Source organism: Mixophyes fleayi, chromosome 3 (assembly GCF_038048845.1).
Source record: "Mixophyes fleayi isolate aMixFle1 chromosome 3, aMixFle1.hap1, whole genome shotgun sequence".
Lineage (NCBI taxonomy): Eukaryota > Metazoa > Chordata > Amphibia > Anura > Limnodynastidae > Mixophyes > Mixophyes fleayi.
This window is the reverse complement of record NC_134404.1, coordinates 241903642-241921533: the sequence shown is the minus strand read 5'-3', so window position 1 is coordinate 241921533 and position 17892 is coordinate 241903642. Positions and strand designations below refer to the sequence as shown.

Genomic DNA, 17892 nt, shown 5'->3' with positions numbered 1-17892 from the left:
GGCAGGAATCTGCAGCGTGCGGCAAGCGCTTTACGGAGGGGGGGGATCGGAGGTGCTGTGAGAGGTGCCTCTGTTGCCAGTCTCCCCTTCGTTTTCATACCCTCCTAGGAGCTGGGCACAGTCGACACAGGCTGTGTCCGTCCTCCTGATCTGACACTGACAGTCAGACTGCAGACACTGCGTGAGGAGGGGTGGCAGAAGGTAAGTGAACCCCCTCCCAGCACAATGCTGAGAGAGAGAGGGAAAGAAAATCGCAGTTTGTCCCTGAGCAGGCTGCTTCTTACCAGAAGCAGTCATTCTATGAGGGAAAAAAAAGATTCTATTTTTAGCTCAGGAGACAGGGTCAGGCAGGGGTCACTAAGATAGTGAAGCCTTGCTAGGCACTGGGCTGTTGATTGTTACCAAATCAGTGCTGGGCCCTGGGGGAATCTATTACTCTTCCTCCATGGTAGTCTCTCACTATTATGTGTGCAGACACCAGAATAAACAGCAATTTTATAGCTCCCCTTTTCTGTCCTGAGTCCTGATAGAAAGGTTTGGGGATTGTTATTTTCAAAAGCTTATTTTTACTCTGTGGGGCTTTTATTCCCTGTATTGCAGGCTCACTTTCTGTTCAGTTTTTGGGCTGCTTGTTATTTAAATAGTGTTTTGTTAGACTGTTTATTACACTGTTTTGTTTTGTCCCATTTGTTAACATGTCAGAAGGGGAAAAACCATGCATGGTAAAGCTGGTGTTACATCAATGTTGAGTTTCACCTGGGCTGTCTGTCACGTTAAGTTACCAGTCAGGCGCGCAGGCTCTGTGTGCAGCGTGCCGGCTTTCAAAGTGCTGCTTTACATACGGCAACACATGCCTGGGTTCGGTCTCTCTCCAATACAGTGGCTGAACTTGCTCAGTTGGTGCTGTCACAGGCTGTGGTCGCTCAATCTTCTGATTCTGCTTGCACTGTAGCAACTGACATGGGTTCTAGTTTGCTAGTCAAGGTTTGACTGTTTCTCCCTGGCGGAGTCTGTACAGCCTGCTTGGGTACAGGGAATTGCATCCTCTGTACAGGGTATGGTTTAGGTTTCTTCCTCTTAGAGAGGATGTTGCAATCTGCGGCACTGTCTTCCTCACATAAGCGTAGGAGGATGGCGCCACAACTTCAGGAAAATAAGCCAGATTTTGACTAGTTCCCAGAATGAAGGTGAATCCGGACATGGATGCTCCTTTTGGTTGTGGAGGAGATTCATTCGGTTCGCCAGAGTGTGGAGGAATTAATACAAGCTATGTGTCAGGTACTTCACTTTCCTAAGTAAGAGGTTCCTCATGTTGCACAGGCTTCTCTTTTTGCACGGGGGAAAAAAAAAAAAAAAGATTCTTTCTTTTTCCTGGCTTCTTATCTATTGGAAGATTTGTTGTGAGAGCCTTGGACTTCCCCAGATAGCAAGTTCCAAGTATTTCGGTGACTGCAGTCGGTTTATCCTTTTCCTACTGAAGTTTTTACTAAATGGTAGACGCTTCCACGTGTGAATGCTGCAGTTACAATGTTAGCCAAGTTAACTACTATTCCTTTTCCTAACATTGCCACTCTTAAGGATGGTACAGACCATTAGGTTAAGGCCGTCCTTAAAGTCATTTTCGTGGTAGCATGTGCCTCTTTCAGGCCTGCTTTTGCATCTGTGTGGGTTAACAAAGCAGTAGAACGCTGGTCAAAACACTATTTCTCTCGCATCCCTTGGGGGACACCGGGACCTTGGGGGAGTAGGGCAGGCGAATGCTGGCACTTTAACTTTTAGTTAACTAAAACTCTGGCTCCACCCCCTCTATACCCCGCCTCCTGCTAGAGGCCAGTCTAGTTCAAGTGCCTGGCGAAGCGGGCTGTGCACGGGGCTGCTTAGCAGCCAGTTTTACCTTTTTTTCTTGTTTTCTTATTTTAATGATAGCGGAGACTGTGTCTCTTGGTTCTGACAGCCGGCGGCTCGCTGAGCCGCGTAGTCGGCTGTCACTCAGACCCTCCGCTGCAGAGTTCATTCATTCTGCTCTCCCGCGGCTGCGGCCGGCGGGGAGAGTGTGAGGCCGCGATGGGGGAGGTCTGTGAAGCGCACAGCACGGACGGCTGTGCACTGGCTGAGGGGGGGGGGGGGAGCGGAGGAGCCGTGTAGGTCCTCCTTGTCTGCCTGCTCCCTTTCCCGATTATTTAACCCTCCATGGAGCCAGACACAGTTGGTGGTGGCTGGGGTCTGTCCTCCTTGTACAGAGAGTATGCTGTCTGCACACACTGCATCTGGAGGGTTGGCAGCAGGTAAGTGGAACTCTCTCAGCATAGTGCTGAGAGAGGGAGGGTAGAAATCACAGTGGGTTCCCCTGAGCTGGCTGTTTTTCCTAAAAGCAGTCTGTTTAATTGGGTAGAGATAAGAGTTCAATTTTTAGCTCAGGCAACAGGGTCAGGCAAGGGTCACTGTCTCAGTGAGCCCTGCTAGTCTGTGGATTGGTGGAGTTGTCTGTCTGTCTTAAATGTTAGCCAGTCCAGAGGTGGGGCCTTAGGGGGGGTGGTGTGTTTTACTCCTCTGCACTTCCCCCGTGGTAGTCTTTCACTCCTCGTGTGTGGACACCTGAATAGGCAGCCATATCTAAAGCTCCTGCTTCTCCCCTTTTCTATCCTGTATACTGTAAGGTAAAGGGTTGGGGGTGGTGTGTTTAGCCTTTTGTATTTTTACACACTAAGGAGCTTTTGGCTGTATTGCAGGCTCACTTTCTCTTGTAGTTTGTGTGCTGCTTGTTATCTGTATTGTGTGTTTTACTGTACTGTACTGTTTTGTCCCATCTTTGAACATGTCTGAGAGGGAAAAATCTATGCGTGGCAGGGCTGGTGCTACTATGCTAAGTTTCACCTGTGCTGTATGTCATGTTAAGTTACCGTCTGGGCAGTCAGGAACACAGGCTCTGTGTGTGTCCTGTAGGCCCACGGAGACTACTCCTGGTGAAACAGTTGCTGTCTGTTCACACACGGAGGAGCCTGCTTGGGCTCAGTCTCTATTTAATACAGTGGAACTGTTTGCTCAGAAGGTACAGTCTCAGGCTGCTCAATCTTCTGATTCTGCTTCCTTAGTTCAGGCTTTACCTGTTGTTGTTCCAGTGCAGTCTGGAGAACCAGCCTGGGTGCAGGGTCTTGCATCCTCAGTACAGTGTCTGGTAACGGTCTCTTCCTCCTTGGAGAGGATGATGCAGTCGGTCACTCCGCCTTCCTCAAGTAAACGGAGGTGGGTGGCAGCCTCTTTTCTGGGACATGGATCTGATTCAGATTGTGGTTCCCAGGAAGAGGGTGAGTTACCGCTGGGCTCTGACATAGATGCGGCTTCTCTGATGGAGGTCCCAGCAGATCGTCAGTGTGGAAGAGTTAATTCAGGCGGTGCGTCGGGTACTTGATATTCCTGAGGACCAAGTGCCTGAAGCTTCTGCATCCTCTATTTTTGAAAGACACAAAAAGGGGGAGGTGGTTTTTCCGGCCTCTCCCCACTTGGAGGGGTTGCTGTTGAAATCTTGGTCTTCTCCAGACAGGAAGTTTCAGGTGACTAAGCGACTGCAGTCGTGTTATCCATTTCCACCTGAGGTTCTCGCTAAATGGGTTCACGCTCTAAAAAGTGCGCAACATTTGCTGCAGGGAAAGCCAGTAAAGATCCAATCGGACAATGTCGCAACAGTGGCATATCTAAATCATCAGGGCGGCACCAGGAGTCCTCTGGCCATGAGGGAGACTCACAGGATATTTCTGTGGGCAGAAGCTCACTTTTCGGCAATCATGGCCGTATTCATTCCCGGAATAGAAAATTGGGAAGCAAACTTCCTAAGCAGGCAGACTCTGCATCCAGGGGAGTGGTCTCTCCATCCGGAGGTGTTTCAACAGTTGGTGATGAAATGGGGTCAACCGGATGTTGACATGATGGAATCACAAGGTTCCCCGCTACTGTTCCCATGTGAGAGATCCCAGGGCAGTCGCGGTAGACGCTATGTCCGTCCCTTGGAGGTACCGCTTAGTGTACCTTTTTCCTCCGATAGCTATGCTTCCTCGAGTACTGAAAAAGGTGGAGAGGGTGTTCCAGTGCTTCTAGTAGCGCCGAATTGGCCGCGCAGAGCTTGGTACACCGACGTGCTCTTCATGGCAGGGGGTCGGTCGTGGCGGTTTCCGATTCGCCCAGATCTTCTAACCCAGGGTCCAATTTGTCATCAGGCTTTGTAACGTCTGGCTTTAACGACGTGGCTGTTGAAGCCAGGATTTTAACAGCTAAGGAGATTTTGAGGCGGGTGGTTCAGACCATGCTTCGTGCTCGAAAGCCGGCTTCAGCCAAAATATATCATCGAGTTTGGAGGACATATATTGGTTGGTGCGAAAAGAAGGGGTATCCTACTTCTTTTCGTCTGGCCAGGTTACTGAGGTTCTTACAGGACGGCTTGGATGCAGGTTTGCGTCTTAGTTCTCTTAAGGGTCAGGTGTCAGCTCAGCAAGTTTTCTCTGAAAGAAAATTGAAAGTTATACCTGATGTGCAGACTTTCATTTAGGGTGTTCTTCATGTTCACCCTCCTTATATTCCTCCGGTTCCACCATTGGATTTGAATTTGGTGTTGAGGGCTTTACAGCATCCTCCATTTGAGCCTTTGAATTCAGTAGATTTCAAATTTCTTACTTTGAAAATGGTTTTTCTTTTAGCCATTTCAACGGCACGCAGAGTTTCAGAGCTTGCGGCTTTTTCTTGTAAGCCTCCTCTGCTAGTTTTTCATGAGGATAGGGCAGTTCTTCGAACTAAGCCATCCTTCCTTCCAAAGGTTGTCTCTAAGTTTCATCTGAATCAGGATATTGTCATTCCACCTTTTTCTTAAAGCCTTTCTGTCTCCCACTTAACTTCCTACCTTATCTTCTGCCTCCGTCCCCCTACTCTCCCTCTCTACCCTGCGTCTGTCTGTCCACCCCTCCCCTTAGATTGTACGCTCCTCTGAGCAGGGCCATCTCTCCCCCTGTTTCCACCACTGCTAACCCTGCTCTCCAGCTACTTAGCCCTCCTCCTCGAGGCTCCACTCCACGTCCACTCTCGCTTCCTCCTCCCCCCTGGGGGTCTCCCTGTCTTCCGCGCCCTCCTTCTTGGGCCCCGTCATTTGCGGATCCTACCTCCCCCTTCCCCGCCCTCTCTAGCTGTGCATTGAGCTTACTGAGTTGCTGTGCTTACTGTTTACTGTACTGTGCTGTCTCCCATTGTATTGTAATTTGTTTGTCTCTGTACGGCGCTGCGGACGCCTTGTGGCGCCTTATAAATAAAAATTAATAATAATAATTCTGGCTCTAACTGATTCCTCATCTTCTGATAACGATGACTCTATTCGTTATCTTGGTGTGGTTCGTGTCTTGAGAATTTATGTTAAAAGATCGCAGAAGTTTAGTAAAATTGAGGATCTTTACGCTGCTCACAAAAGAGGCTGGCCAGCTTCTAAGGTGACCATTGCTAGGTGGATTACGGCTGTTATCCGCCAGGCTTACAACGGGGCTGGGGAGCCTGTCCCTGATCTACGGGCGCATTCTACAAGATCTGTAAGTGCTTTCTGGACGGCACGCCATGGTGCCTCCAGTGAACAATTGTGTAAAGCGGCCACGTGGTCTTCTGTACACACTTTCACAAAGTTTTACAGATTTAATGTGTTTGCCTCTGGGGATGCAAGTTTTGGGAGAAAGGTGCCTCGGGCCGTTCCTTCTGAGCGTTCCCTCCCGTGAGACAGCTTTGGGATGTCCCCAAGGTCCCGGTGTCCCCCAAGGATGTCAGAGAAAATGGGATTTTTATATTTACGTAGAATCCGTTCCTCTTAATCCGTTGGGGGACACCGGGCGCCCACCCTTAACGCTCTGGTTTCTCCTTCTGTTTGACATGTTGTTTGGTTGTTAAGAGAATGATGTGTTAAGTTTATTCTCTTTTCTTTGGTTCTCTCTATATCCCTTTCTGCGGGCTTGGTTAAACATAGACTGGCCTCTAGCAGGAGGTGGGGTATAGAGGGGGTGGAGCCAGAGCTTTGTTTAACTAAAGTTAAAGTGCCAATGTTCGCCTGTCCCTACTCTATACCCCAAGGTCCCGGTGTCCCCCAATGGATTAAGAGAAACTGATTTTACGTAGTTATAAAAATCCCATTTTTAATGTCCTAGGGAGAGGAATCCGTAACAGAAAGAAGTCAATGGTACAGCCTCATCTAGAATACTGTGTTCAGTTCTGGACTAAAAAATATCTTAATTTGTATAGTTTGGAACAACGAACGGAAAGGGAACACATGATTGAAACCTTCAAGTACATAAAGGGTTTTAACAAGGTACAAGAGGGAAACATTCTTAATGAGGACATGCACTGGTGGGAAGTAGGCTGAAAATAAATTTCAAGGAATTATTATGTTGCAGAAATAGGGTTTAAGGTTACCATAAGTTAAAAAGTGGGCAGACTTCTAATAAATAAAATATATATATATATATATATATATATATATATATATATATATATATATATATATATATATAATAAATTTTCAGTACACACACTATATGGACAAAAGTATTCGGGCGCGTGAATATTACACAAACAGGGACTGTGATGACATTGTATTCAAATATTTATACTTTAATGTGGAGTTGGTCCCCCTTTTGCAGTGATAGTTGGAATGTTTCTGTGGGAATTTGTGCCCATTCATTCTGTAGTGCATTTATGAGGTCAGGCACTAATGAGTGAGAAGGCCCTGTTTGCAATCTCCGTTCCAGTTCATCCCAAAGGTGTTCGATGGGGTTGAGGTCAGGGTTCTGTGCGGGCCAGTCAAGGTCTTCCACACCAAACTCCTCAAACCATGTCTTTGTAGTGCTTGCTTTTTGCAGTGGGGCACAGTCACGTTGGAATAGAAAAGGGCCTTCCCCAAACTGTTGCCACAAATTTGGAAACATAGCATTGTCCAGAATGACTCGGTATGTTGAAGCATTAAGATTGCCCTTCACTGGATATAAGAGGCCTAGCCCAAACCCTGAAAAACAGCCCCATACCATTATCCCTCCTCCACCAAACTTCACAGTTGGCATAATGCAGTCAGGCAGGTAACGTTCTCCTGGCATCCGCCAAACCCAGACTCTCCCATCTGGCTGCTAAACAGAGAGGCGTGATTTGTCACTTTACAGACCACGTTTCCACTGCTCAACAATCCAGTGTCGGTGTGTTATACACGACTCCATCCAACACTTGGCATTTGTCTTGGTGATATGAGGCTTGATTGTAGCTGCTCGGCCATGTAAACAAATTCCATTAAGCCATGTACAGTTATTGTGCTTATTCAATTATTCTCATTCCATTATCCCATGTACAGTTTTTGAGCTTTCATTAATGCCAGTGGAAGTTTGGAACTCTTCAGCTATGGAATTAGCAGAACATTGGCGACTTAACGCACCATGCGCCTTAGCAGTCGTTGACCTCACTCTGGTTTTAAGTGATCTTTCGCTACGTGGCTGAGTTGCTGCTGTTCTTAAACACTTCCACTTTCTAATAATATCGCTTGCAGTTGACTGTGGAATATCCAGCGAGGATGAAATTTCACGAACCATTTTATTGCAAAGGTGGCATTCTATCACAGTACCATGCTTGAAGTCACTTAGCTCTTCAGAATGACCCATTTTGTAACACAAATGTTTGCAAATGGAGGCTGCATGGCTAGGTGCCTGATTTTATACAGCTCTGGCAGTAGGTTTGTTTGAAACGCCTTAGTTCAATAATTGACAAATACTTTCGTCCATATAGTGTATATGTATGATATAGATAGATATTATTCTCCCTGAGATCAGATTAAAGCAATGTCAGGATATTTGTCACATTGCCAGATTTGATGTGTCACAAAATTAATGTGTAATAGCATAATCGTGGGGGGGAGGGGGCTTCTCTTTATATACTTAACGAATACAGTATATTGTCCCTGTTTTACTTTAATTGTGTACAACATAAATTGGATGTAATTCATTCTTTGTTTGGAAGCAATTCTATTTGATTACTGTATTGCAGTATTTAACACTGTCACGAAAAAGTGAATGTGGCTTTGCTGTGAGACATTTGCATACTAGTAGACATATCTATCCAATATACTAGCAAAAAGTATTTTCACAGAAAATCTGTCGGCAAGTTTAATTTTACAGTCCGTTTATTTACTTTGCAAAAATGCCATTTATTTTATTTCTAGTTTGGGAACTACAAAGAAAGGAATTGGACCAGTGTATTCTTCAAAAGCTGCAAGAAGTGGCCTTAGGATGTGTGATCTCGTTTCAGATTTCAATGAATTTTCTAAGAGGTTTGTGGGGGGGGGTGGGGGAATGTATGTGTGGGTTAAAATTATTTTATTAACATTTCATTACTACAATGTAACTTTAAAACATACCTGTCAAGCACAAAAACACACTTAAATATAAATTACAAATTGAAAAACAGTAAGGAAGTAGGTAACTATATAGTAGGAGCGCAAAGGATCAAATTTGGATGACATACATTTGGATACACACTCCAATTTATCTAAATCAAATGTTTTTACATTAACAATATTTCTTACAATCTGTTTAGAAATCTGCAGACTAGCACATAAAGATACAGTATCCATCCTTGCAGAGTAGTACAATCTGTTAAGTAATTGGCAAATTAAAGGAACACTATTCATGTAGATGAAATCCTGAACCAGAAAGGTCCCTGTTGGTGAAGAAATGGTGCTGTTCTGGCATTGCACTTCTCTCTTATGGCTATCTCTAGTGGGGCAGGGGCCCCTCTTATAGCGTTCTATATTCCAAGGTGGCCATTGTCATTGGAGCCAGGCCATACTGTTCCCAGGGGACTTCAGTTGCTGTTTAGAGCAGCATTACCTGGGTCTGCCAGGTTTATATTTGGTGGCCAAGTGACATCTCTAGTAGATGCCAACAAGGTGCATAGGAGCTGGCACGGACCTGTCCTTTGGGCATGAGGCTGCAGATGGTTCCACTCCATTGGCAGGCTTCCCTCCTGGTGAACGATCGCCTTTCTGATATGGGATGAAGCGCCTTGTCTCTTGGTGTTCTCCCCTTTTTTTAAACTTTTTTTTTTTTCTTTTGCAAATCCCTATATTGTGTGTGTTGGGGGTAGTGTATTGTTAGATTCTGTTCTCTATTGTTTTCCCTCTATATCTGAGGGACTCTTAAGGGATCTATATCAAAATTATAGATTATATTTAGATTCTGTCATTGTTTGGATTTGTTGTATACTTTATACTATTTCTGAAAAAGGGATCGGTTCTAAGGTGCCAAATAAACACAATTGCAAAAAATGATGACCAGGTCCAGATGCCTTGTATGTGGCCTGTGAAGTGCGATGGCCATGACTCAGTCATGCCTGGAAAGCAGGCAGCTGAGATGGTGGAACCTGATTGAGCAAGGTCCTTGGCTCAATCTATTGCTGAGCTGGCTCGACTGGCTGTGGCTCCTAGAGAAGTCAGTGTAAATCCTTCACTCCTTCCCTCTTTGGGTGCGCCTGGACCAGGCACACTCCCTTTGGAGACTGTCACCAAGGTAGCAACAGGTTCTGCAGCCATGGACCAAGATGATAGAGAAATCTCTCTTGGGATTGGCTCAAGTATCTTCCTCAGTGAAAAAACTCCTTCAAGTTACCAATGATCGGAGTTCACAGGTGCCAACAGATTACTCCGGTTTTCCTGGGTGAGAAATCTGATTTAGAATTCTCTTCACAGAAAAAAGGGGTGCCCCTGGGTGACTAGGACCCATAAGACACAGCTGGATTCGAGAACAAATTCTTTGTGGAGTCCAGGGCATTGAGCAATTGCTTATGGCAGTTAGTCACATTTTGGACCTCTTTAGATTCTCCAACTACTGAGGCGCCATTGTTTTAAAAGAGAAGAAAAGCAGTTTTTTTTCCTCGTCTTTATCTGAGCTACTGGGAGAAGCATAGGCTATGCCGGATAATAAGTCTTATTCTTTGTAGTTTTCCTGTAGTCTATCCTTTATTCAGGGAGGACATAGCTAAGTTGTAACACCCAAGTTCCAAGGAAGTTTCTCATCCTATCTGGGGGACACTGTTACAATGGCGGTTGTATGTGGGGAGCCTGGGAGTTGGCACTTAACAAGTTAATACATTTGTTTATACTTGCTGACTGAACGCCTCCCTTCTGCAACTCCTCCTAGCCTCAGTGTATTTGAAGTGTCCAAGGAGTTGGGCTTTCTGTGGCTGCTTTGCAGCTATCTTTTGCGGATATTAGATTTATTTTATTATCTCTTTTCTTAAGCTTAGAAATCGGGATGTATGTGCTGGACTGCAGCACATGCACTTACTGGATCAGTAGTGGAAAGTATTCCATTACCGCGTCCCAGCTTTCACAGGAGGAGCTCAGGACGCACCATACAGAAACTGCTATTGCAGTGACAATGGTTTTCTATCTGACCGCTGTCGCTCAGAACCATGCTTGATGTCCGGCGTTACCATTGGGCAGAGACTGCGGCCACTAAAAGTGCGCACGGCCATTTCCAATTCGGGTCATGCCATTCCCTCACAGAGGCAGAGGGGGGGACTGGGGATCACGAATCTGGCCACAAAGGAGAATTGGAGCAAAAGGCTGATGCAGGTTTAATATAGAAGTACCGGAGAACAGCTGTTTTGACAGATACTCCTCTCCTCTGGCACTGATGGTCCTTGGCTATCAGGAGCGAAGTACTTCATGAATTTTTTGCCATATATATATTATATATTTTTGGTGTCGCAATTGAGATGCGGGCCTCCAGTCAGAAGAAAAATATGGAGGATTCTGATACAAAAGCTTGTAGATCTGGTTGTGGCAGGCCACCAAGCCTAAGTTCTTACCGAATCGGAAACCTACAAAAAAAAAAAAAAATATGCATGAGGCTCATAACATTGTTAACCCCTGCAGCGTTGACGTATTGTACCACTGAAATCCGATGCTTACGACAGACATATCTAAGGCATTCCGGCCCTGCCTCATTGCTGGGTCATTGGGGGTGGCGATGTGGGCTGCCAAGCGGGCAGCGCAAGTACCAGGCATTGGAGAGACGCTGCTCCCTAGGGATTTCTACTGTTAGATTTTTGGGATGACTCAGAACGCAACCATTTCTTTATCTGTCTGTAAATGGTTGAGGGCCACAGGACCAGAAACTGACAAAAATTAAATGGTAGCTCACGGGAGACGAGTGTTCAGAATATCCAATCGGAAGGAGGGCAAACTGTCTTGGAGAGTGAATTTATCGTACGGCCCCTCCGGAGTGGTTGATCTGACATCGGTAGTCCATAAGCAGCCCCTTCGGTCATGGACCATCCCTAGGGGGGGGGGGGGGAGCTGATTTTCTTTATTATAGGAGGCATCCAGAGATCTTGCTTCCGGTGGGTGTCAAGAGCTTGGGTTGGATCCTACTTGACTCTGTACCGACTCTACTACTCGGGATACCACAACAGATCAACATCTCTAGCCAGATGTGCTGGTCAGTCCCACACTCTTTACAAGGCCTTATCCTGTATCTCTTCTCAAACCATGGGTTATGATTTACTGTGCTCTCCATTCTTTCATTGATATCTGATACGTCCTTATCTGGGAGCAGTATAGGAACAGGACCAAAGAGAGAGGTAAAGAAGAGCTTGCTTTGGCTACCCTAGGCTCTGACCTGCTATGGCAGTACTCCCAGGACTGGTACTTCACTTATAATGGGTTATTTCCAAGTAAGGTCTGTGCCTGTAGGTGAGAACAGGCATGAACCACAGGAGTCCCTGGCTCCCAGCATTATGAAAAATGCCTACAACATTACAGCTCCATCTGGATGGCTTTTCGACATCTTTCCCGTTTACAGCAGAACCTTTATCCATATCTGACTTAAGGAACCTGATCTTTGAGACGATTCTACAGACATGGGTTGGACCAAGGGTACATATTACTGCCCCAGCAGGGGGCTCGGTTATTCTTCAAGAATTCCAGCCCTCCTTTGGTCTGAATATGCCAGGGTCGTGGCATACGTCAACAGAGCGGCGGGACCAAGAATTCACGAGGGCGTTCAGTTACAGCTTAGTCCATTGGATTTCTGTTGCAATGGTCCTGCCGGGAAAGGGATGGTCTCTAGGCAAATCTTCAAAGGCTGTGCTGGCAGTGGGTTTACCCAGTATACATCTCGGCGTGCCTTGGCACGGTCACCAGGACCTGCATTCTGTTGAGGACCACAGTTCCTACTGTTGAGGTGGCTGTCATGTCCATGCAGTGAAAGTCCAGAAGGGGAGAGCCGTTCCTTCCACTTTGCAGATTCCCCTGAATATCCAGAGGGTCTATACAGGAGGCCCTGTTTAGAATTCTGATGACATCAAATTGGTCCCATTGGATCAGAATACAGTCTTCTAACCATGCTGTGTCTGTGGTGGAGAGGTCTTTTGGCTTAACGCAGTCCTCCCTTGGGGACCCCCTTACAGCCGGAATCATCCTCGGCTATCGTTCTTGATCAGGGTCGTTATGGCTGGCTTCTGATTTACGGAGATTCTCAACCAGAATAGTGGCCACCTTTTGGGTAGGCCAGGATGCCTGTGGCTACCACAAGGCGTGCAGGGCTTTGTGGAGGTGAGAGCGTTAGTCCTTCACACATCTACAGCCCCACCCGTTCCTGGTCCTCACTTTCCACAGAAGATTACAGGGGAGTCTTCAGATCAGTTCCTGGCTGATCCAGTATCTGCTCATCTTCTTGGAATTCCTTTGTAAAGACAGACAGGTTTGTGAATGGGCAAGAGGTGTGTCTGCTCTAAGGGTTCGGTCCACACCTTCACGGTTCCTGTCGTGTATCCAGGAGGAGGCCTGACACTATGTTCTTCTTCACTAACAACTTCCTTACCGCCTTGGGTTCAGCTGGAGTTTAGTTTCTTGATTATGACCTTGATGTAAGGTACCAGGTCAGGGGTCACTTGACTATACCTAATTTGCCTATCCGTCATGTCAGGGCTGTGGAACACAGTTCCCTTATTCAGCCTATGAGGCTTTAAAGGTTTCAATTCAATCTGGAGATTCTGTTCCAGTCTTGAGGAGGTAGTTGCCTCCTGGGACCTCATCTCAGCGTTTTCTCTTACCATTTAGGTCGTGTTATCTATCTTAGGTGGAGTGACCACCCAGATTTAGGAAGACTGGCTTCCACTAGATTAGGTTTATACGGAGATTGGGAAAGGCTGACGGCTCAGCAGACCATCGCCAGGAGTTTCTGTATTCTGTTCAACAGGTTACAGGTTCTGTTGGATTCTGTCTATATTGGCTTGGTGTTCATTCCACCCACACCATGGGGGTAGACTGGGCTGCACTCGTGGGTGCTTCGGCACATCACCTCTGCCAATGAGTCATAGAGACCTCTGGCTGCTATTCACATGGGTAACCTTGTTACTGTTGTCCCTACGTCCGCTGTTTTTTGACTGCAGTATTGCGTGCTGGATTTCCTTCCTTTAAGGGGCTGCTTTAGAAAGTCCCCATGGTAGCAATATTCCCCAGATAGGATGAATGAGAAAAAAAGATTTTTGTACTTGCATTACACTGCGTTCCTGCTCTTCTACTGATTGGTCTTGGTGGTTTGACTTTACTTCCTTGGGCTTTTGTATCTGAGGCATACAACCCCCATGGTAGCAGTGACCCCCAGATGGATTCAGAGAAAGATTTGGCATAAGTAAAAAAATCTTTTTTACACTTAGCCCATGGCTCACTTCTCTAAGTCTGCCACTTTACCCATACCTGGGGCAGCTTTGCTCAAGAACGAAACTGACAAATGTGAAAACATTTATTTGCCAGTTGGTGCAATGCTCAAGCCTACACTAGCATCAGCTTGGTTTGTCGTGGGAAAAATGGTCTTTTCAGTTCCTGGCGGCTTACAGTTTGGTTGAACGAGGTCAGAAGCATCCGGAAAACCTTAGAGACACTACTCTGTGTGCAGCTTCTACCAGCTTTAAGATCTCTGCTTTGACTGTTGTTGCCATTCCAGCACTTTGGCTCCATTCCTGGGATGCAGGCATTGAATCCAAGAAGTCTTTGGGTGCCCTTCCTTTTTAAGGAGCTGATCTTTTTGGACCTGATCTTGACAGGTCCAAATAGACGAGCTTGATAAAATTAGCTGTCAGACTAGAGGAGGAAAGCGAAGGCTGTGGTGGTAGTCCATCTTTTGTTGTTCCAGGGCATACTCTGTTCCAGTTCAGAGGTTCTCTTCGGTCTGGCCACAAGTCCTCATAGTCATGGCAGCCCTTTTTGAGATATCTGGGAATCCCCACTGAGTCTTAGTGGAGGATGATCTTCTTAAAGCTGAGTCGGCCCCATTACTATAGACTCCCTTTAACCAGACCAAGTTTGGGATTGCAATTTTGGATTTTGAATTAAAATCCATTCTAGTTCTGGATCAATAGATGGTGTTTCTGGGCCTATTCTTGAGTACCAGGGTGCATATGGTCTTTCTTCCGAAAGAAAAGATCTCTGGACCCTCCAGGTGTTGACGATTGTTGTAAACATGAAGATGGTATCCACCTTCAGTGTGGTTCACTAAGCCAGGTTCTACTCTTGGCTGTTTCATCTAGACCTCTTTAGAAAGTGGTCGAGGTCCAATCATTCATTTTGCTTCTCAGCTGATCACTTACGCGTCTGTCTCTCGGGTTCTGAGGGTGGACAGCTTGGACCAGGGCCACCCTTTTTCCATCTTCAGCTGGACCGTAGTCATGACAGATGCAAGCCTTCAGGGATGGGGAGCGGTGATGCTTCACCTTTGCTTGCAAGATCTTTGTTCCAGGGACAAAGGGAAGCTCACTATCAATGTCCTGGAGCTCAGAGCAGTGAAGAATGCTCTGACAGGGGCTCAGTCTCTACGGAATTGCAGTCCTGTCCATAATGGATCAAACAACGACATAGCCGGGGCATACATAAATTAAGAAGGATCCAGGAGATCCTTAGTGATTAGGGTATCTTTCAAATCTTGATATTGGCAGAAAGGTTTTTGCAAGCAATTTCGACAGTGTACTTTCTGTGTGTAAAATTGGGAGATTTTCTGAGTGGGCACTCCGTTCTCCCGAGAGTGGTCTCTTCATCCAGAGGTATCGGGTCTGCTGGGGCAGAGAAAGGGCCAGCCAGAAGTCGATCTCATGGCCTCCTGGCACAACAAGGAGCTCACGTTGTACTCCATAACGAGCCATCGGTTGGTATTCCTAGTGGATGCCATGACTGTTCATTTGAAATTCAACTTGGTCTATCGCTTTACCCCCCAATTCCTATGCTTCATCATATCCTGAAGAAGCCAAGAGGGAAGGGATTCTGGTGATCCTCATGGCTCCTGAAGAGCCTTGTACCCCAGCATTCTAAGTATAGGGACTTCCTCTGTTGTAAATCTTCTGTTGCAAGGTCTTTTCCTACACCAGGACCTCTGTTGTCAGAGTGGCTTCTGAAGCCTAGATCTTGGGCAGTGTTCCCCAGAGAGGATGTTGAAATATGTGTGTGGTTTGTGTTTTGTATTTTTTGTATTTAGCATTCTTGTGTTTACCCTGTGCCTTCTTAAATAAAATATAACAATCTCTACTATAAAGAATTTTAGAATTCCTAAATTATACTTTATAATCTCTGTAATATTTTAAAGCTATGGGAATGCTGGTTTTGGCTTGGCTATATCACTGCTGTTTCTGATTGGAACTTGAAGGTATCTTTTATGGAAATATATTTATCTTTTTAAGACCGCATTTTAGTGAGGGCTTATCACATATTTAGATATGATTTTGGTGGCTGGTTCAGTGATTTTGACTGTTTTGTGTGTGGGGGAATCTATATTTTCTTTGATTTAGATTAAATGTTAATTTTACAGTTTTTACTTTTATTTTATTTTGATATATATTTATTTATTTTTAGATTTGAAGTTCTGGCTAAACAGTACAAATCGATGTACCCTTCATTAGAAATTAACATTGAAGGTGAACTTGGCAAACTTAAGGTATTTAGAGATAAGACTTAAAGCCTATTTTTCATTTGACATTCTATTTGATTTTTGCTTTTCTTTTTTAGAATTTTGTAACTGTTACGTGACTAGGAATTTGACTGCGTGATACAAAAATCATTTACATTGAATACCTATTAATAGGAAAAAAAAATTGCAGTGCCCATATTCAACAGTGCTCACATGTATACCTAAAATAACTTCATAAGTCTTTCTACCGTATTGACTGTTTTTAACAGATTGTTTTTTAGCAAAACCTTTTATTAAGCAATAAAGACCAAATATATTAAAATTTACCAGCATAATTAAGTTTGACAGATATAGGAGAGAATATAATATATGGGATGAAATGTTAGATAAGTCTAAGCGCTATATAATATACAATAATGATGACTTTTCAACAGTATAACAGTCTCTCTTGAACTTGGAGCCTCTTAGGAGTTTGGATTCCTCTACAGACATTTACGAATATTTTAATTCTAATAATCTGTTAGGGGCCCTGAGGACTGGAGTTTTGAAACACTGCTCTAGATGTATAGGAATGATTAGAGAGAGAATATATCTTGGAATTGATGCAATACAATTTGATTATTTCCATATAAACACCCTGTATTTACTTTTAATTTGATAAGTACCATATATCCCTTTTAATGTTATGGCCACTAAAAAGCAAAGTTTTAGAATTGTGGTTTTAATATCCTAACCCTTTTTGCATGAACTAATTAGGTGCAAATTGCCTTGGATATAGAGTCCCCAATAATAGGAGTGCCCCACTAAAGGATAATTATTTTTCTTCCTTTTTACAAAACTGAAATGGGAATGCAAAATTTAAATGCCTAGTGTAGCTAGATATATGCCTTTATAAACTACAGTAACAAAGAGGTATATTTGAGATGTATGTTTAAGAGGATAGAATATTATGTCCACCAACAATGATGTTACTACATGTTACGGTGGGAGATTGTTTTTGTTTGTGTGTGGTGTATACAGAATACTAATGGTGAGATTTTATTTAGGAGTATGCAGACAAAGTAAAACCCATGGTGAAGGATGGTGTTTATTTTATACATGAAGCTCTTCATGGCACACCAAAGAAGATTTTGGTTGAGGGAGCAAATGCGGCACTCTTGGATATTGATTTTGGTGAGTGATTGCTGTTTCTCTCATTCATCCTTATGGGGGATGGCATACAGAAGCCCAGCTGGTGTTTTAGAGTGAAAAGTAAAGTTTAAAATTCAAAGTCTTAGCTTCTACTCCTCTATAACCCCCATAGACTTCTGGCGTGCTGTTATTTTTTTTTTTTCAAAGTGCCTGCCAGAAGGTGGGCGCCTCTTTATTTTCTGCGATTGGTAACAGTGTTGCAGGCATCAAGATTTTTAGAGCAAAATTTAAAGTTGCCAAACTCCACAGAGCCTTTATAATACAGTGTTTCAGTATCCCCCAGTTGACCCAGAAAAAAGGATTTATCATAAATATAAAAATTAAATTTTTATTTTTTTTTGCATGCTAATTTCCCAACCTGTGTGTTCACTGGACAATGTAATGAAAATGCAACTTTATTAATTGTAAAACATTTCCAGTACACACAATTTACTACTGCCTATAGAATGCCACTTGGGTGCTGAATACCTCACTGGTCCTCTTTTTGCCATTCTCGGTGGCATTTAAACAACTGCCTCCTCACATACATCTGCGCCCCTAGCTTAGATGCATAATTTGTGAGAGTGGCATGCATTGAAAAAAAAAAAATGCATAGGAGTGGGAGAATGCCATTGGACATCTTATTGGACAGGGCACTTTGTTAGTTATTTTTTCAAATAGTATGATTTGTAGTGTGAAAAATACTGTGCATATTCTGAAACCTTAACATTAAATGTTTTTTTCTTTAAGAGGCAAGTTAATGACCTTT

The 17892-nt window shown here is 44.5% G+C and overlaps 1 protein-coding gene across 1 annotated transcript in view; it reads left to right on the top strand.

Moving 5' to 3' along the window:
* LOC142144465 (adenylosuccinate synthetase isozyme 2) overlaps window positions 1-17892 on the top strand; it is an 88625-nt gene that overhangs the window by 15824 nt on the left and 54909 nt on the right. Inside the window, exons 6-8 of the mRNA XM_075203353.1 lie at window positions 8216-8323; window positions 15899-15980; window positions 17000-17126. Coding sequence (XP_075059454.1) covers window positions 8216-8323; window positions 15899-15980; window positions 17000-17126 — 317 coding nt within the window. The remainder of the gene's footprint in view (window positions 1-8215; window positions 8324-15898; window positions 15981-16999; window positions 17127-17892) is intronic.